The sequence below is a fragment of the Pyrenophora tritici-repentis genome, chromosome 5 (assembly GCF_003171515.1).
Source record: "Pyrenophora tritici-repentis strain M4 chromosome 5, whole genome shotgun sequence".
Classification (NCBI taxonomy): domain Eukaryota; kingdom Fungi; phylum Ascomycota; class Dothideomycetes; order Pleosporales; family Pleosporaceae; genus Pyrenophora; species Pyrenophora tritici-repentis.
The window spans coordinates 3,324,610-3,344,583 of NC_089394.1; the positions used below are offsets into that span (position 1 = coordinate 3,324,610).

Sequence of the window (19,974 nt, forward strand, 5' to 3'; positions counted from 1 at the left end):
GCGTGGTAGCAATACTGGGTGCTATATCGGCGAATTCGGCGAAGACTGGGCCGACGTCAACGCAAAAGAAACGCAGCACATAGGCGGTTATCGTGCCACTGGGTTCGAAGATTTTGCTCTAAGCAACAGAATTCTTATGAGTTTGATTTACGCGGTCCTAGCATGACTGTAAAGACTGCTTGTTCTTCATCGCTTGTCTGTCTTGATCTAGCATGCGAAGCAATTCGCAATGGCAAGTGTGACGCTGCACTCGTAGGTGGCATTAATCTGATTTTTTCACCAACTATGTGGATTACGTTGAACGACATGGAATTGTTATCTCCGAGGGTCAGTCCAGGCCATTTGATGCCACGGCCGACGGTTACGCTCGTGGCGAAGCTGTCAACATGGTTCTAGTCAGGAAGTTAAGTTCTGCTTTACGAGACAAGGATTCAATTCGTGCTTTGATTCGTGGAACTGGAGTCAACAGCGACGGTCGCACGTTGGGAATGGTTGTTCCAAATCCTCTTGCACAAGCAAATCTCATACGTCGCACCTACTCAGCCGCCGGAATACCAAACCTGAGTGAAACGGCAATAATCGAGTGTCATGCTACAGGTACACAAGTAGGAGATTCACTTGAAGCTAAGGCTATAGCGGACTGCTTTGGTGATAAAGGTATCATTATTACATCAGTAAGTTGGTACATGTTTCTGAAGTGGAAGCTGTTGTTAATAATTTGTAGGTTAAAGCAAATGTTGGACACGCAGAGGGTGCAGCGGGATTGACTAGTGTGATAAAGAGTGTTTTAGCTTTAGAGCACCGCATGGTTTTACCAAATATCAGTTTCGAGACACCGAATCCAAAGAGTAGGTCAAGCATACGCCATAAACTCAGGATTTTTTTTAACTTTCCAAACAGTTCCTTTCAAGGAGTGCAAGCTCCATGTCCCGATCGAAACGGAACCTTGGCCTAAGGGCCGCGCTGAAAGAATCAGTGTAAATTCATTTGGCATTGGAGGTGTTAATGCACATGTACGTCTGCTTTCAATTTATATCGTTGCGGTAGTAAACAGAGATCATGTAAAAGCAACATCACTAAACAGTAAATAGGTCATTATTGAATCGTATCGGCAATTCAACCTCGACTTGCAGATCGACGCTAAACGTGAGTCGCCTATGAATTCTTAAATCACCGCAAGTCTCCGCCGCTGGCTTTCTAACTAATTTCTGTCCAGTTCGGAGATCTTCAACTAATGAAACTTGGTTCACACATCCGAGTGAGCAGACATATGTGGCACTCCCAGACGCAGGCAACCTTAACGATAAGACATCTCCGGTCGGTAACCAGCATGAATTCATCAACAACAGCTACTTCAATAATGATGATTCTGAGAAAATTCGGTGCCAGCAGACCTCTGGGTCTAATTTGCTACTATTCTCTGCTTATAATGCAGAATCACTCCAAGAGCAAGTCCATAGCCACATACAATTCGCCCAGGACCAGAGACAATTAGAACTCCATGACCTCGCATACACTTTGGCTAACAAGCGAGAACATCGTCCTCATCGCTCTTTCGTTGTTACAAGTGGACACATGTGCACGCCACAACTTTCAGATTCGCTCACTACCAGTGTTCCATCGGTTTTGGATGGCTGGAATGAGATCAAAGCTATTTTAGTATTCACCGGACAGGGTGCGCAATGGCCTACAATGGGGGCACACCTTTGGGATACAAACATCATTTTTAGGGAGACAATCCAGAAACTGGACCGATTTTTGCAGACTATGGAGACACCGCCACTATGGAAGATCGAGCACGAGTTGCATAAAGGCGAGAATGATAGCCGAGTGTACAGTGCTGAGCTTGGCCATCCTCTTTGTGTGGCTATACAGATAGCTCTCGTGGACGTTATTCGTTCTTGGGGAGTTATTCCCCATGGTGTGATTGGACATTCATCGGGTGAGGCAGCTGCCGCCTATGCCAGTGGAGCTATCACAGCGGAGGCTGCAATAGCAGTCGCAGCATCCCGCGGATTTAGTAATGTCCCAGTAAAAGAAGAGGCTCCATGGCAGCAGTCGGACTTGGTAGAGATGATGTGTTGCCTTTTCTGTTACCTGGGGTGGACATTGCTTGCGAGAACAGTCAACTGAGCACAACTTTATCCGGAGATACAGAAGCTGTCAAGGAGGTCCTCAGAAATATCCAGGCCGAACGACCTGGAGTATTGGCTCGCCTCTTACGGGTGGAGAGAGCGTATCATTCTCACCATATGCTCCGGCACGGGAAACTTATGAGAAACAAATCACGCCTTACGTCCAAAGCTGTAGCCCTACGATACCCTTTTATTCTTCGGTCACTGGAAAGCTTCTGACTGGAGACAGTTGTCTTGATGCGCAATACTGGCGTGCTAATATGGAGCGTCCTGTTCTATTCAACTCTGCTCTACGTTCTTCATTCGAAGAGATCTTACCAAGCGATACTGACAAGGCTGTTTTGATTGAGATTGGCCCTCATCCCGCGCTTGCTGGACCGATTGGCCAGATCCTCAGGGATACTGGCCGTAATAACCATATCTTGCACATCGGCTCTCTTCGCAGAGGCAACCCTTGTGATGAGAGCCTGATGTATCTCGCTGGCAAGCTCTATCAACAAGGCCTCCCTCTGAATTACGAGGTTCTCTGTCCACCGGGGAAATTTGTCAAAAATCTTCCTCGTTACCCCTGGAAGCAAGATATAACCCACTGGCTCGAGCCACGGATTTCTCGAGAATGGAGATTTCGCGAACATCCCCCACACGAGCTTCTTGGAAGCAGAGTCTTCGAGTCAGCAGCCAATGAGCCTGTATGGAGAAAGGTATTCACTCTTAATGAAGTCCCTTGGCTAGCTGGACACGAAGTGAATGGCGATATCATTTTCCCTGCCGCTGGTTATATTGCCATGGTCGGCGAAGCTATTCAGCAATTGTCTGAAACTGAAGATGGAAGTTCTGATGGCACGTTCAGCATGAGGAATGTACGTATCGCCTCAGCGCTAGTTCTAAAGATGGATAAGATCACAGAAATCATAACAAGCTTCAAGAGAATCATGGTTGATTCGTCTGAAACCACTCCTTGGTTTCAATTCACTATCAGTTCTTTCGACGGAACGAGATGGGCCAGGAATTGTTTTGGCGAAGCAAGAGCGTCTCAAGACAGCTCTTTCGCATTTCCTCGACATATGGTAGCCCAGACTGGCTCATTTCCACGCAAGGTAGACGAAAAGACGTGGTATACCGGACTAAGGCATGTTGGGTTTAACTACACGGGTGACTTTGAGGGCATGCAGAATATCTCGGCCGCAACCACCATGAATGAAGCCAAAGCCACTGTTGAGATTGTACATACACATGGAAAACCAAAGTGCTCTAGGTATGTGCTTCATCCAGCCGTCATCGACCAATTCCTCCAACTTATTGCTGTGGCATCCTCTCGTGGGCTGTGTCGAGACTTGAAAAGTATATCGGTCCCAACCTTCATAGAAGAGTTACTCCTGCATCCTTGTCCGGCTGATCATACTCTGGAAATAATGGCCAACGTCACTAAGAAATCGGAGCGGGGCTCGATAGCCGGAAATGTTGTAGTGAAGAGTGCGGGATACCTCGGAGAGCCAGTCACTACAAGAATCGGCCTAAAAGGCCTCGAAATGAGCGCAATGACAAGAAGCAACGATGATGCACGAGTAAATACAATCCCGTTAATTTCGCAATTCGAGTGGATGCCACATAGCGATTTCGTGGACCTGAGAAAACACTTCCATCGAAAAGCACCGCGTATCAATGAGTGGCCATTGCTCGAGGAACTTGTTCTTCTTTGCATGTTCAACCATTGCGAAGGAATCCAGACGAATGACGATACTGCCGAACATCTTGCCAAGCTCATGAAATGGATGCAAGCGCAGGTCCAACGCTATATACAGGGGGCGAACAAGTTCGTAAATCAAGACATCTTGCTAGAAAAGAGGAGTGTAGAGGAAAGAGTTAAACGCGTAGATGAGATTATGCGTGCACTCTCCTCATCACCTTATGCTGCTTTCTCCAAGGCAGCATTTCAACTCTTTTCCGTCGCGCCTGCGATTTTCAGAAATGAAATGCACCCTCTTCATGTTATGATGGAGAACAATGTTCTCACTGACTTCTATGATGCACTCTCAGTTGACTCGGCTGACATGATCAGTATTCTGGCCAACACTAACCCAAACATGCGAATTCTCGAAGTGGGTGCTGGCACAGGAGGGACAACAGCCAATATTCTGCGGGCTTTGACGTCATCCTATGGCGAGCGTCTGTATAGTGTCTACACTTACACAGATGTATCATCCGGGTTCATGGCAGCTGCTAAAGAGAGGTTCTCAAGCCATGCTGCAATAGAATACGCCGTACTGGATGTCACCAAAGATCCAGCTGAGCAAGGCTTTCAGTTGGGTAGCTTCGATTTGATCATTGCCGCAAATGTTAGTTTCATTTCCTCTATTCCACCCATCACTCCTCTAGGTCGTGTATACTAATCGGCAACCATTTATACTTAGGTTTTACATGCTACTCCAAGCCTGAGAACAACTCTGTGTAACATGCGTAGTTTGTTAAGCCCAAGAGGGCGACTCTTCTTAGAAGAGCTCAACCCAGGTATGTGAAACGCTTTGTGCACTCACTAGTTCTTTCCTAGCAATTTATAGTGGGATTGTGCGGAAAGATGGAAATTTACTAACTAGTTCCAGAAATGATGTGTGTCAACTATGTCATGGTGAGTGCACAATTCTGTTTCGATTTCCCATCAAGGTATTAACAGATTTCTTTAGGGCTTCCTTTCCGGATGGTGGCTTGGAGCACTAGATGATCGCGTGGATCAGCCATTCATTTCACCAGAGAGATGGACGAAAGAACTTCTCGATGCCGGCTTCCCAAAACCCGAAGCAATCATCCTCGATGACGACGCGCCTTATCAACTCAACGCTGGGATCGTAGTAGCCCGTGAGAGCTCAGAACACACACTGTCACGGGTCAGTCTACTGTGCTATGATTCTGACGGTCGGTACGTTTCTGAGGTACGCCACTGTTTGGAAGCCTCAAACGTAACTGTTGATGTCTGTCATTTTGGACAACCATTACCACCACAAAACGATGTTATTTCGTTGCTGGAGCTTCAAAAACCCCTTCTACACGGAATCCGTGAGGAGACATTCGAAATTATCAAGAATTGTTTTTGCTCGCACAAAGCGCTTATTCTATGGATAATGCCCGCTGTACAAGTCGGTAAAGTAAAAGATCCACAGTCTGCTTTGACGCTCGGTCTTGCCAGAACTGCACGAAACGAATTAAGCCTCCCTTTTCTAACTGTTGAAGTCGATGAGACCTCCACAGGAGTAGGGGCTGCTGCGACTAAGATAACCAAGATTTTTCGTAAAACCAGATTCGAACATTTCAATCCGTCCGGATCTATAGATCCGGACTATGAGTACGCCATTGTTCATGAAGAGATACTCATCCCACGCCTACATTGGCAAACATTATCAGAGGTGGTTGAAGGGATTCGGATAGAAGATATGCGCGCGATAGAGGGAGAAAAACCTCAGTGGCGTATCGCTATGAGGACGCCAGGCCTTTTACACACCTTGACATGGATCCCGTGTGAACAAAGCGCTTTCCCTATCGAGAATGAAGTTCTTGTTGAGTCTAAGGTTATTGGCCTTAATTTTCGAGTGAGTGTTTTCGATTCCTGACTTCTGGCTGGCGGCACCCACATTACTTTTACAAGCAAACGGAACCCATATTATTAGAAAACATCAAGTTTAGGAATTAACACTCAACTAGGATATTCTCATCGCTTTAGGCATCATGGAGAATGACCTCAGCGAGATGGGGTTTGAAGGAAGCGGTATTGTCCGGGCAGTAGGACCTGGAGTATCTCGCTTCTCGGTTGGGGACCGCGTTTCATATCTAGGAATGGGGTGCTTTAAAACGACGCAGATAATGAACGAAGCTCTGTGCGTCAGATTGGACGATTCAATGACTTTTAAAGAGGGCGCAGCTTTGCCACTTGTTTACGCAACAGCTTACTATGCGCTTGTTGAAAAAGCTAACTTGCAACATGGGCAGGTGAGTACAACAACTGGCTTCCATTATATCTTTATATCGCTACTTGTACTGAAACTTGTTTGCCATAGTCCGTACTTATCCACTCCGCCTGCGGTGGATTTGGTCTATCAGCAATACAGATAGCGCAGGCGCTTGGTGCTGAGGTGAGTCACAAGCATAGACCAAGCCCATTGTCCAATATGTTGACAGGTTTGCAGATATACTGCACTGTAGGAAGTCACGAAAAACGCAATTTCTTGACAGAGAACTATGGCATTGAACCGTCGCGCATCTTCAGCTCAAGGGATACATCATTCCTACCTGACGTGTTGAATGTTACTTATGGAAGAGGTGTAGACGTTGTTCTTAACTCACTTTCAGGGGAACTACTACAGGCATCATGGCAGTGTGTTGCCGAGTTTGGGACAATGGTGGAAATTGGGAAGCGTGACTTTCGACGGCGCGCCACACTGGCGATGGCACCTTTCGAAGCGAATCGGACCTTCCTAGGAATCGAACTAGGACCTATTATCAAAGGATATCCTCGGAAAGCGTCAGCTCTCTTCGAGCGCTGTATTGAGTGGATACGCGCAGGGCGCATACCTGGACCGACTATATCGAGATCCTTTAAAGCGGTTCAGATTGAAGAAGCTCTGAGGGTGATGCAGGTAGGGAGTCACATTGGAAAGATTGTGATTGAGATGCCCGATGATTCCAGAGAGTTTGAAGGACAGCACAGTCGACAGAAGGCATCCTTGTCAACGATCCACTTCCGGTCAGATCGTACATACCTTTTGGTAGGTGGGCTTGGAGGCTTAGGGCGAGCATTAGCAGTTTGGATGGCAGAGAATGGAGCACGCTCTCTTGTGTTCCTATCAAGGTCTGCGAGAGAAGGACCTGAAGTTGATGGGGTGGTGCAAGACTTACGCTCACAAGGTTGTCGAGTATTATTGGTTGATGGTAGCGTCAGCAATATGGCAGACGTGCAAAGAGCTGTGAAAAATGAGAGTACTGCGGTGAGTCCTCTTGCAGGCGTCATTAACCTATCCATGGTCCTGAAAGATGTCGGTCTTCCTGATATGACATTTGGAGATTGGATCGCACCAATTGAGCCGAAGGTCCAAGGTACGTGGAACTTGCATCAGGCCACCGTACACAACAAGGAACTGGATTTTTTTATTCTCCTTTCCTCCTGTAGCGGTGTTATCGGGCAATGGGGTCAGGCCAATTACGCAGCGGCAAACACGTTCCTTGACGCTTTCGTACATTTCCGCCGGCAGCAGGGACTCGTTGCGTCCGTCATCGATCTTGGTGTTATGGGCGACGTTGGCTTCGTTTCGCAAAACCAGGGCATTCGCGAGAATCTGGACCGTATTGGCATGTACATCCTTAGGGAGCAGGACCTACTCAATGCTTTAATTCTGGCTCTGAAAAGATCCTCACTCGCTCCATCTGCCACTGCTGGACAGATTTGCGGCCAAAATAGCGATATGACGTACCGGAATCCAAGTCAGGTCCTCTTGGGCTTGAATAGCACAAGTCCAATCTCTTCACCACTCAACCGCGTGCCTTGGAGACGAGATGCACGTATGAGCATATACCATAACACCGCGATCTCAGACAATAGTGGTGGATATCAATACGGTCGAGCCAAGGCACAATCTTCTCAAAGTGACGATTTGCGCGCGAAGCTGGCATCGATGGCGAACAATGAGGACAAAATAGCCGCTATAGCTCGTTCGTTAGCAGCAGCATTGGCAGCTTTCCTCATCAAGGATGATGACAGTATCGCACTGAACAGACCATTGGAGCAGCTTGGTTTGGACTCACTAATCGCTTTGGAAATTCGTAACTGGATTCGCCAGAAACTCAAAGTAGAAATAAGCACTACTTCGATCATGCAAAGCTCATCGCTTTGTCGCCTAGCAGAAGATATTATCGGGCTACTAACTGGAGCTAGCTGTAGTACCGATGCAGCTTGTTAGCTAGTGTGCGCGTGCGCGGTGTGCACGGATTCGCGGCGCGCACACCGAACAACATGTTAACAATTTTGGAAATAATACTCTACATCGACGTAAAAAGATGTCGCAGCCTATGCAAGACTGCAGAAGCAATGAATTTAGCTGAGCCAAAGCAACAAGCCACTGTAACAGCAACAAGGATGCACTGCCTCAACAAGAAAAAGCAATAGCTATACACCAGAGATAAATGAAGATAGTAGATAGCAGTCACAATACACATCAGATTCAACGCACCTTCGCGTGCAACATAGAGCTATCGCTGCTGGCTCTGAGCCAAACGTTCTCCCTCTTAAGATCTTCCCACAGCACGTTCAGGATGCTCCGAAGCCTGGTAGACCTGCTAAGCAGGCAGAGGAGGTGAAGGAGCAGATGTTTCAACAAGTACGACGCGATAGATATGGACGAGAGAAGAGCTGTGCTCTAATGCCCACTTAAGACGAGCACTCCTCATCTCCTGTGTCAACCCAGGCTTCCTCGTTGGCTTGGTATTTCTGTATCCTGCTGCTCTCAATACCCTCCAGACGGTAGAGGCAGAGATTTCGACTCCTTGGAGACTGAGCCCACCAGCAAGGTCAGCATAAGGACTGGACGTTGGAGGACTGGAAGAATGTCATCTGGACAGATGAGACGTCCGTGGTAATCAACCACCGACGTGGGGGCTACAGAGTCTGGAGAAGGGCAGATGAGAGAGTAGTCAAGAGCTGCATCCGTGAGAGGTGGAAGGGATACTCTGAGTTTATGTTCTGGGGCTGCTTCTCGTACGACAAGAAAGGTCCATGCCATGTCTATCAGCCAGAGACAAAGGCAGAGAAAGAGGATGCTGCTCGTCGGATTGAGCAGCTAAACGCTGAGCTTGAGCCTCTACAGAGAGAGGAGTGGGAGCTGTTAGAGTCTATGAGGAGAATAGGGCTACGTAATAAGCGTGGCAGGAAGCCTCAATGGAGATGGACAGAGAAGACAGGCAAGCTGATGCGCACGTCTGGAGGTGGCATAGACTGGTGGAGACGTCAGACCTGCGTTCTCATCCCAAAGCTGATTCCTTTCGCCAAAGAATGCCTCTAAGATAGACCTCAGACTGTTGTAATGGAGGATAAGGCACCTTGTCAGATAGCAGGGTTACTCGACGTTGGCAGCAACCAATCAGCGTAGAGAGGGTCAGTGCGCCCCTCAAGAGGGCCACAAGCGCGGACACACGATAGACAGAACACAATACAGACAATCATCAACATCCATCACTTTTGTGCAATATCTCATTATATCTGACACACCTAGCCACGCCCACCACTATCAGAGTGTGATCTATCGCCTGCACGACGTTGAGAGACTACTCTGGTGTGATAACTCGCCAGACTGTAACTGTATTGAGCCATGCTGGTTCTGTATAAAAAAAGGAGACAACGCTAAAGGGAGCTCCTAAATCAAGAGCAGACGCAGTTAAGATTTGGCAGAAATGCTGGAAAGATCGCTCTCAGCAAAGAATCCAAGCTTGGATCGAGCGAGTTCTTGTGCATATTAAAAAAGACTAACCTACAAGGTGGTGATAAATATATGGAGGGGAGGGATAAGCCTTGGGTGAGGCGGCTAGACTTCGGCTAGATTGTTCTTAGCAGGACAGAACTTTCAAAGAGCACCTCTGTACACCTAGTCTGAAAAACTTGGAGTTAGTATCTGTGTGGCCGAGTGGATAATTTGTCGTTGCGCCGTTCGGTACGGCATGTAGTAAGTAGTGGAGGTTCCACAGTATCTGTCGGCATACACACGGTGTGTCGCCTAATAAGGCCCAATGTACCGCCTCGATCCTACTTCGGCCCAACTCGGACCCAACGTTATGTATACCTTCGTAGCCCCCACATTCGTAGAATCATCATACACCAGAATACCAATACACAAGATTACCTTAGCTACTGTTATTCACCGTACGATCGTACAAGGCCTTCCAACAGTATCCAATATTTTTGTGGATTGTGATACCTCACCAATCGCATCATTTCTCGAATCAAGGACTAACGAAGTTCGCCCCACAGACTTCGGTTGAAACGTTTTCCGATTCTAACACTAGGACTTTGTACCTAACTCTTTCAGGACTAGAGGTTTCGGAGATACCGGACGGTCCGAAATATCTGTGAATCGATTCTTTTGAGAGTAGGTCACGGGAAACGAAACGAATCATTCCAAAAAGAGAACCCAATAGCACACCCGAATATCGTTCTTGTCCCCTCGTATTTCGACAACAATTAAACAATGAACGGCACGGGCAACTACTTGGCCAGTGACATGAATCCAAGCAAATCTTTGTACAATGGCAGGCCCACGGTTCCGATATCCCATTTCAAACGTGTTCTCTATCAAGCAATAATTGACGACACAATTACCAACGCTGAATACGACGGGAATGGCACTTTGGAAGACCCTTACGTCATAACATGGCTGCCAAATGACCCTTTCGATCCCATGAATATCTCAAACGGTATCAAGTGGTGGATAACCGCCATTGTAGCAATGATGACTCTTGCTGTGTCATTTGCATCGTCAGCATATTCCGGCGGCATCGGTGAAATACGGAAAGAATTTGATGTCAGCCAGATTGTTGCCACTTTGGGAATTGCATTGTTCGTTTTGGGTTTTGCTATTGGGCCCCTGGTGGGCACCTATGAGTGGTCAGCCTGTTCGCAACATCTACTGCCGCGCTATCAGCTAATTGAATATAGAGATTTACGGACGCCGGTACATCACTGTTAGTTCTGGTTTGCTTCTTGCTGTATTCAGTGCAGCTTCAGCAGCTTCTCAGAACGTGACTACTTTAGTTGTAACAAGATTCCTTGCTGGTGCTCTAGGCTCATCACCACTGACAAATGGTGGCGGTGTCCTTGCGGATATATTTCCGTCTTCCCAACGCGGACTGGCAACCACTTTGTTTGCGACAGCCCCGTTCCTTGGCCCAACAATTGGCCCTATTGGTGAGTTCTGCTCATTACGATTAGGTCTAGTGAAGCTGACCCTATAAGTGGGCGGATTTGTTGGCCAAGCAGCCGGCTGGCGTTGGATAGAAGGCATGATCGCTGTCTTCACAGGAGTGATAGCGATCCTATATGCCTTAGTTGTGCCCGAAACGTATTCACCTGTGCTCTTAGCCAAACGAGCCGCGAAACTTTCTGAAGTTACCTCGAAAACTTTTAAAAGTAAGATCGAGCTTGAGAGAGGCAAGAAAACGGCATCCGAAGCATTTGTCACAGCGTTGGTCAGGCCTTGGATATTGTTGTTTTGTGAACCAATCGTCTTCCTGTTGGCTGCATACACAGCAATAATATATGGAGCCCTCTACATGTTCTTTCCAGCTTTCCCTATTGTTTACCAGGTCGGTCGGGGTTGGTCTTCAGGTATGGGAGGTCTCGCATTCATCGGAGTTGCAGCAGGCATGTCCTGTGCAATCGTCTATCTGTTTTGGGAAAACAAACGCTATGCTCGTAACACAGCAAATTCACCAACCGGACATCTTGATCCAGAAGCAAGGTTACCACCCGCGCTCCTTGGGAGTATCATCATACCTGTCGGGCTCTATTGGTTTGCCTGGACCAATGGATCAAACGTACACTGGATTGTCAGCATCATTGGCAGCGCCCCGTTTGGCTTCGGCATGGTATTGGTCTTCATATCGTGCGTCAATTATCTCGTCGACTCGTACGTTATATATGCAGCATCAGTAATGGCTGCCAGCTCGGTCGTTCGCTCACTCTTTGGCGTGGCATTCCCGTTATTCACGCCTTACATGTACCGACATCTGGGTATACATTGGGCCTCATCTATCCCAGCGTTTCTAACTCTTACATGCGTGCCTTTCCCATTCTTATTTTACAAGTTTGGAGCAAAGATCAGGATGCGTTGCAAATATTCTCGTGAAGCTGCCACGGTGCTGAACAAAATGCGCAACTGAAATCGGGATTCTAAGGATCCAGGCGGTAGAATATGTGGAGCGACAAAGATGTTTTGCTAGATATTCATTCTATTATACATAGGGGCGACATGAAAAGAATGTGTTACTAAATGTTGCACGCGAAGGTGCGTTGAATCTGAGGTATATTGTGACTGCTATCTATCATCTTCATTTATCGGTGGCGTAACGTAGTGGATAGGCGAGTCGCGCACCCCACCGACTTTCTTACTCTATCACACGTACCTCTATCATGGCTCCACGCCACGCTACTCAATTACTCTCAAATGAATCAGATACTCAGCTTGCTATACAATCTCTTGATTCTAATCAAATTTAAACAGGCCGCTGTGCATCTTCGATCTTTAACGTGCCTGGATCAACATTACGCGATCGACGCGCTGGGAAGCGTGCGCGACGCGATTGCCAGCCCAACTCAAAGAAGCTTACTTAGATAGAAGAGGAGATGATTGTTGATTATATACTTGATCTAGGTCTACGTGGATTTTCGCCTACCTACGCAGCTATACGCGATACGGCTGATAGACTGTTAGCTACGCGCGGCGCTGGCCAGGTTGGACAGAAGTGGCCAGCCAACTTCGTTGGGCGTACAGATAGACTTGTGACGCGTTTTAATCGGGCGTACGATAGGCAAAGAGCTCCATGTGGAGATCCAATTCTAATTAAGAGCTGGTTTGAGCTTGTGGAGCAGACAAAGGCCAAGTACGGCATCTGTGACGAGGACGTCTACAACTTTGACGAAGCTGGCTTCTCAATGGGCAAGATTACCACTCAGCTCGTCATTACAGCGTCAGAAAGAAGAGCCCGACCAAAAGCTGTCCAGCCAGGTGGTCGTGAGTGGGTGACGTTCATCGCTGGGATTAACGCAGCTGGCTGGTCTATCCCACCGTTTCTGATCTTTACTAGCCAGCACCACCTCTCTGCTCGGTACGAGGAAGCAGGGATCCCACGCGACCGGGCAATCGCAGTCAGTGACAATGGCTGGACAAACAACGAACTAGGCGTTGCATGGCTAAAGTACTTCGACGCTCATACGAAGACTCGCGTTGTTGGTACACGTCGCCTACTTATCTTTGATGGCCATGAGAGCCACAACTCTTTTGCGTTCCAAGAGCTCTGCAAGGAGAGCAATATCTACACGCTCTGCATGCCGCCGTACTCATCTCATCTACTCCAGCCTCTTGACGTTGGCTGCTTCTCGCCATTGAAGCGCGTGTACAGCCGCGAGGTGGAGAGCCTAATCCGTCATCACATCAACTACGTCACTAAGCTCGAGTTTCTGCCAGCGTTCAAGACAGCGTTTGATCGATCCTTCACGCCAGCCAATATCTGCTCAGCTTTTCGAGGCGCAGGCCTTATTCCTCTCCAGCTAGACGTAGTTCTATCAAAGCTTGACGTAAAGCTCCGTACGCCTACTCCACCAGCTGTTCTAGCAGAGACTCTCTGGCAGGCCTGTACGCCGAGCAACGTACGCGAACTTGAAGTTCAATCAACGCTGATAAGTAATCGCGTTCGACGGCATAAAAGCTCATCACCAGCTTCAATTATTGCGGCGATTAGTCAGCTTAAGAGGGGGGGCAGAGGTGATGATGCTTTCGGCTGAGCTAATGCGCGATCGAATCGCCAGCCTTGAAAAGGCTAACGAGGCAGCTATAAAGCGTAGGCAGCGTAAAAAGAAGCGAATACAGAAGCGAGGAGTGCTTACGAAGGGAGCTGGCGAGGATATAATTGCCCAATACGAGACTGATGAGCAGATTGCTTGTGAGGAGCGCCAGGGAGGAGAGCGATCAGGTGTTAGCCGTCAAGCTTTGTCGCGCTGTAGTAGGTGTAGAGAGACTGGCCATAATGCGCGTACATGCAAGAAAGATACTTTAGATACTCCTTAATCTCCTATATTGTTGAGAATACAGTCCGTAAGTGACTTGGTGGTATCAAGCGGAGGAGTAGTCACATGATTGGTGACACGTGCAGGTGGGTCCTAGCGGGGAGCTTGGACGCAGCTGCACGCAACACGGATCTACGAACGTGTGAATAGCTCCTTAGTCAATACAATACGAATCTGTACCACCACTACCGTTGTGCCTTAGAGAGCGCTCTATTAGGTAGTCATACTACTACTAATAGTGTCAGCTTCTCAATATATATCAATATATATCAAGATAGTTAAATAGTGGTAGAGCTATACACTTGTAGAGGTGCGCAAAGTTGGTAAGGTGGCCCGCTCGCTTGCCTGATGTTACAAGTAACAAGAAGGATTCTCTCCTTGACAAGTGACGAGATGGCTGAAGGCCTATGGACGTCGTCAGAAGGTAATAATCATCGCGGGGCTAAGTCACGTGATGTACCATCCCGCCAAGAGCAACCATCCGGGGGATGGCAGGACTGGAAGCAATCAGGATATAAGGATGGATGGATTCCATTATTACTCTCGTTGTGGTCAACTCAAATTGTACTTTCTTACTAGTTACTTTACTTAACAAGATTATTATTATTATTATTTGTTGAGAAGATGTAAGGTTCAGTCCAGGTCGGCGGGGATGAGGCTCGTGGAAGTAAGCCCGAGCAGAAGGACCGACGCGGAATGATGATCTGTCATGTAAATCCCCAGATCATCATGATAATAAGAAGACAGAACAACAGCTCTTAGTGTAGTTCAATCCAATACGTGGTGACCTAACATACCTCTACTCGGTTCCCTATGGTAGTCATACCACCAGAGGAGACCTTGTTCCAATAGGTTATGAGCCCGGTTGCCTAACCCAACGTTATTGGTTTTAAACACCTAACCAAGTCACGAAGGACTTAGATTCGAGAAGGAATCAAAAACACTCACCCAAGTCACGAAGGACTTAGATTCAAGCAGGAATCGGAAAAGAGAAAAAGTCGTGTACAACGCGGTTGACACGCAACCATACTTACACACACCGTCTCCACGCTCGAGAACCGATAACGACTGCACCACCCGCAGAACATCGCCCGCATCGCCCGCATCGCCCGCATCGCCCGCATCGCCCGCATCGCCCGCATCGCCCGAATCAACCGCATCACCCGCACAAGATGGCTGCAGAGAAGGAAGAATGGAAGATCCCCCAGCTCACAGCCGAAAACCACGATACTTGGTTTCGCCGAAACAAGGTCAAGCTTAAGGGGAAGAAAGTCTTCTATGTCTGCGAGAAAAATCTGGTACAGCACTGTCAAATAGCAACAGCTAGTAGACTAACGGAGGCTATGGAAGAGTTGGAAATTGCTGAAACAGACAAGCATACCAAGATCCGCGTCAACATTGAAAAAAGAGACAAGTACCTAGAAGATGAAGCCACTGCAATCGATCTCTTGTTTCGGTCGCTTAGCGAGGATGACCAAGCCCTCATTGACGAATACGATACTGCCTTCCAATTCTGGGCCTACCTACAAAAGAAGTACACCCAAACTGACGCCACAACTGCCAACATATACATGACTAGAATTCAAACGTTCACATTTAATCCCGGGAACACGATTGTTGGATCATGGGAGAAGCTAAAGGACTACCGACGTAAACTTGTAGCAGCAGACGCCGACACCAACGGAGCTTACAAGGACTCTGCACTACTACTCGTTCTTATCAGATCACTTCCGAAAGAATTCAAGACTACGATTGACACCTTAAACGCCCAACTTAACCTCACGGTTGAACAGAAACTTAAGTTTCTGGAAGAGAAGGAGGTTCGAGACCAGCAAGACGCCAACGAAAAAGCTCTTCCAGCATTCCGAAAGACGGAGAAGTATGTTCCGCCTTACAGGCGTCGAAATCATAAGAACTCGCCACTATCGTCTGACTCCGAATCTGGTGCCAAATTCACGGTCCAATGCTTCCTTTGTGATGGAGCCCATGGCGTACGAGACTGCCCAAGACGTGAGAGAGCTCGAAAGCTCCTTAAGGAATACGACGCTAAGAAATCATCTAAGCTGCTCGTTAAGACACCTAAGCAAAGGAATTCCCACAAAAGGACTGGCAAAGCATATGGAGCCGAAGAAGTCAATTCAGAGTCAGATGAATTATCTGAGACCTCAGACTCCGAACCCGAGGAAATTGAGACATGCCGTCTCTCAAAAGACATCGTCGGTAAGGCCTCTCCATCTACCTGGGCTGCCGACACTGGCGCATCCTCTCACATGTCTGACCAACCCTCATTATTTAGACGAATGATTAAGATCAAACGAAGAGTCGTTCGGGTTGGAGGGGGAGAATTATATGCGGACTGGAAAGGAGAAGCTCAAGTGGTGTGTAAGGATGGATCGTCGACATGGCTGTCAGAAGTACTGCTTGTACCTAACCTTGGAGTCAATTTGTTATCAGGAAGAAGAATTTGCGCAGCAAGCCTGAAGGGTCGTTTCAATTCACACGCACTATACTTCAAACTAGGAAAGAAGGTTATTATTGAAGCAACTATGGACGACGGCCTCTACGTAGTGTCACACATTGCCGATGGATACCAAGAAACAGCATTTCTAGGCACGGAACTCCATGCACCAGTTAAGAGCGAGCTTAAGGTTAATGAAAAGGAGAGATACTTGCTGTATCACAGACGCTTCGCACACCTAGGACCTGCAAAGATTGCTAAACTCCACGAAGTTACAACTCTCCAGAAGAAGATTCAAGTTCCAGAGAAGATAGAAATCTGCGAAGTGTGTTCTCTGACGAAAATGAAGAACAGCATCCCTAAGCAGCTGAGAGAGCATAAGGCCACGAAGCTAGCCTTAGTACAGTTTGACATTGCAGGACCCTTTCCAACATCTCTGCGAGGAAACAGGTGGTTCCTCCTTATTATTGACAGTTACACGCGAAAAAACTGGGTTATCCCGCTGAAGAAAAAGGGAGACGCACAAAGGGAACTCCAAATCTGGAAGACCTTTGTAGAACATCAAACTGGCGAAAAGGTTAAAGCTGCTGGAACTGACAACGCACCAGAACTTCTACAGCAAGCCGAGGAATGGAGAGTTACACAGGGCGTGGAAATTCAGCCTACAACAATTGCTTCCTCACACCAGAATGGACCAGCTGAGCGAAACATCCAAACCGCTGAAGCTGATATGAGAGCAATGCTGAAAGACGCTGGTTTACCAATTGAGTTTTGGGATGAAGCTGTCGAAGCAGACGCATACCTGCGAAACCGCACAAACACAGGACCCACGATCAATGGAAAGCAAGTCAGTCCTGAAGAGGCATTCACAGGAACGAAACCATCCATTGACCACATCCGTGTATGGGGGAGCAAATGCTATTCTTACATCAACCCCAAAACGATTCCAGCAGACCAACGACATGACAAGCTCGTGGACCGTGGCAGAGTTGGAGTATTCATGGGATATTCTGAGACAACAAACAAGCAGTTCAAGTTCTATTCGCCAGAGCTTGGATACACCTCAAGGACAAGCCGATTATCAGTGGACGAATACACCCCTGGAGGAAAAGTTGAACTACGACTGCGAAACATACCAGCTGGACCACAAGGGACGCAGAATACGATGCCAGACCGAAAACCAAGAGGAAGACCTAGGAAGGATCTGGAATCATCTCCTGCAGAACCAATGGAACCACCTCCTGCCAAATCAATGGAACTATCTCCTGCAGAACCAATAGAACCATCTCCTGTCGAACTAATGGAACCATCTCCTGTCGAACTAATGGAACCATCTCCTGTCGAACCAATGGAACCATCTCCTGCAGAAATAGTGGAGCCAGTTCCCGAGAACCCAATAGAACTGTCGTCGGCAGAGCTAACTCCCGAACCAGTTAAGCGTCACAGAGGAAGACCAGGGAAGCTAACGACTATTCCCCCTACTGCACCATCTGATGAGCGGGTTCCTAATCTTGTGGACGAAGAGGGACCCGAAGAACCGTATACCCAGTCTGTACGAGAAGAGGAGGCTCCACGATACTTCACCAGACAAGCCAAACGAAAGAGGTCTAACGAAGAGGTTGTTGAGGACGAGAGATTTAGCAAGATCGTTAAAGCTATGCTAGCCCAAGCTGGCCTTATAGAAGAGCAAACACGACTATCTGAGAAGGCTTTTGCAGCAACCGAGATCGCAGGAATCCAGATCCCCCAGACACACGAGCAAGCTATCAACGACCCAAAGTATGGAAAGCAATGGAAAGCAGCAATACTTGAAGAGATAATCGCGTTAATGGAGAATCGAACCTGGGAGGAAGTTCCAAAGCCAAAAGACGCGAACATGGTTGATTCAAAGTGGGTTTTTACAGTCAAAACAAATCTCGACGGGACTGTTGAGAGGTTTAAGGCACGCCTTGTGGCAAGAGGTTTTACGCAAGTACACGGAACAGACTACAACGAGACTTTCGCCCCGACAGTTCGCATGGACACCTTACGTCTGTTTATGGCCACTGTCGCAGCGGAAAACCTAGAATGTTTTCACTTTGACATCAAGAATGCTTTCACAGAGTCGCATTTGAAGGAAGAGATCTTTCTTAAGCAACCCCAGGGAGTAGAAGTTAAGAAAGGATACGTCCTTAAAGTTCTCCGCAGCCTATATGGACTCAAACAAGCTGCTCGTGACTGGAACTTGTTAATAAAGAAAGAACTTCTGGCATGGGGATTCGTGCAAAGCCTTGCCGACCCGTGCATGTTTATCCACGAAGAAAAACAACTCCGTATCCTCGTCTACGTTGACGACATTGCTGTTGCCGCAAAAGATCGAGCTCAAATTGATTGGTTCTACAAGAAGCTTTCTGGAAGATTCAACACCAAGAACCTAGGGGAGATTCATAAGATCCTTGGAGTACGAGTTACGCGAGACAGAAAGCGCCGCACAATCTACCTCGATCAAGAACAGTACATACACGCAGTACTTGACAAGTTTGGAATGTCTAGCAAACAACACAGAGACAAGAAGATTCCATCCGCAGATTACACGTCATTTAGGCCAGCCACTAACAACGACACCCGAATCGACATCACTGAATACCAGCAAGTGATAGGGAGCCTTATGTTTGCTATGGTTCTTACACGCCCAGACATTGCATTCACCCTCGGAAAGCTAAGCCAATACATGAGCGATCCAGCAGAACATCATGGCCATGCGTTGAAGAACCTGCTACGATATCTAAGGTCGACAGTAACAATGAAGCTACGCTACGGACCAGGGGGAGTACACTCGCAATTTGTCATCTACTCTGATGCTGACTGGGCAAGCGACATGGTAGACCGAAAGAGCGTTTCAGGGAGCACTGCAATGTTCTACGGAGGTCCAATATCATGGTCTAGCAAGAAGCAACGGTCTGTTGCAACGTCAAGCTGCGAATCTGAATACATCGCACTATCAACATGCTGTAAGCAAGGCCAGTGGATTGCTCAAATGTTCAGAGATCTTGGGTTCCCAAAGTACATTGGAAAAGACACCAACAAGGTCCAGATGCTAGGAGATAACCAGGGTGCCATTGCACTTACAAAGAACCCTCACCTTCACGAAAGATCAAAGCACATCGACGTCTGTTATCATTTTATCAGAGACCTAGCAGAACAAGGTAAACTCGACGTGGCCTACGTGCCAACTGTAGATATGGTGGCTGATGGAATGACAAAGCCGTTGCAGCGAGTCGCATTCGAGAAATTCAAGAACCAATTAGGAGTTGTCCTTAGACCGGACCTGCCCTGAGGGGGAGTGTTGAGAAGATGTAAGGTTCAGTCCAGGTCGGCGGGGATGAGGCTCGTGGAAGTAAGCCCGAGCAGAAGGACCGACGCGGAATGATGATCTGTCATGTAAATCCCCAGATCATCATGATAATAAGAAGACAGAACAACAGCTCTTAGTGTAGTTCAATCCAATACGTGGTGACCTAACATACCTCTACTCGGTTCCCTATGGTAGTCATACCACCAGAGGAGACCTTGTTCCAATATTATTATTA

At 47.6% G+C, this 19,974-nt stretch overlaps 4 protein-coding genes across 4 annotated transcripts; all 4 read left to right on the forward strand.

Annotated features, from left to right (window-relative positions):
- Positions 1–386: 386 nt before the first annotated feature.
- PtrM4_112460 (Polyketide synthase module protein) lies at positions 387–9,175 on the forward strand (the record flags this gene model as incomplete). Its single annotated transcript, XM_066107991.1, has 14 exons — positions 387–674; positions 725–848; positions 901–1,013; positions 1,092–1,146; positions 1,217–2,067; positions 2,126–4,471; positions 4,547–4,643; positions 4,736–4,761; positions 4,817–5,017; positions 5,829–6,113; positions 6,182–6,256; positions 6,311–7,966; positions 8,318–8,494; positions 8,681–9,175. The coding sequence occupies 14 exons, from the start codon at positions 387–389 to the stop codon at positions 9,173–9,175; spliced, it is 6,789 nt and encodes a 2,262-aa protein (XP_065962440.1).
- Positions 9,176–10,354: 1,179 nt separating this feature from the next.
- On the forward strand, positions 10,355–12,044 carry PtrM4_112470 (ProP, Permease major facilitator superfamily; the record flags this gene model as incomplete). Its single annotated transcript, XM_066107992.1, has 3 exons — positions 10,355–10,664; positions 10,822–11,070; positions 11,119–12,044. The coding sequence occupies 3 exons, from the start codon at positions 10,355–10,357 to the stop codon at positions 12,042–12,044; spliced, it is 1,485 nt and encodes a 494-aa protein (XP_065962441.1).
- A 772-nt stretch (positions 12,045–12,816) lies between these two features.
- Positions 12,817–13,665, forward strand: PtrM4_112480 (uncharacterized protein; the record flags this gene model as incomplete). Its single annotated transcript, XM_066107993.1, has 1 exon — positions 12,817–13,665. One exon carries the CDS (start codon positions 12,817–12,819, stop codon positions 13,663–13,665), a length of 849 nt encoding a protein of 282 aa, XP_065962442.1.
- Positions 13,666–15,290: 1,625 nt separating this feature from the next.
- Positions 15,291–19,721, forward strand: PtrM4_112490 (uncharacterized protein; the record flags this gene model as incomplete). Its single annotated transcript, XM_066107994.1, has 1 exon — positions 15,291–19,721. The coding sequence occupies one exon, from the start codon at positions 15,291–15,293 to the stop codon at positions 19,719–19,721; it is 4,431 nt and encodes a 1,476-aa protein (XP_065962443.1).
- Positions 19,722–19,974: the final 253 nt, after the last annotated feature.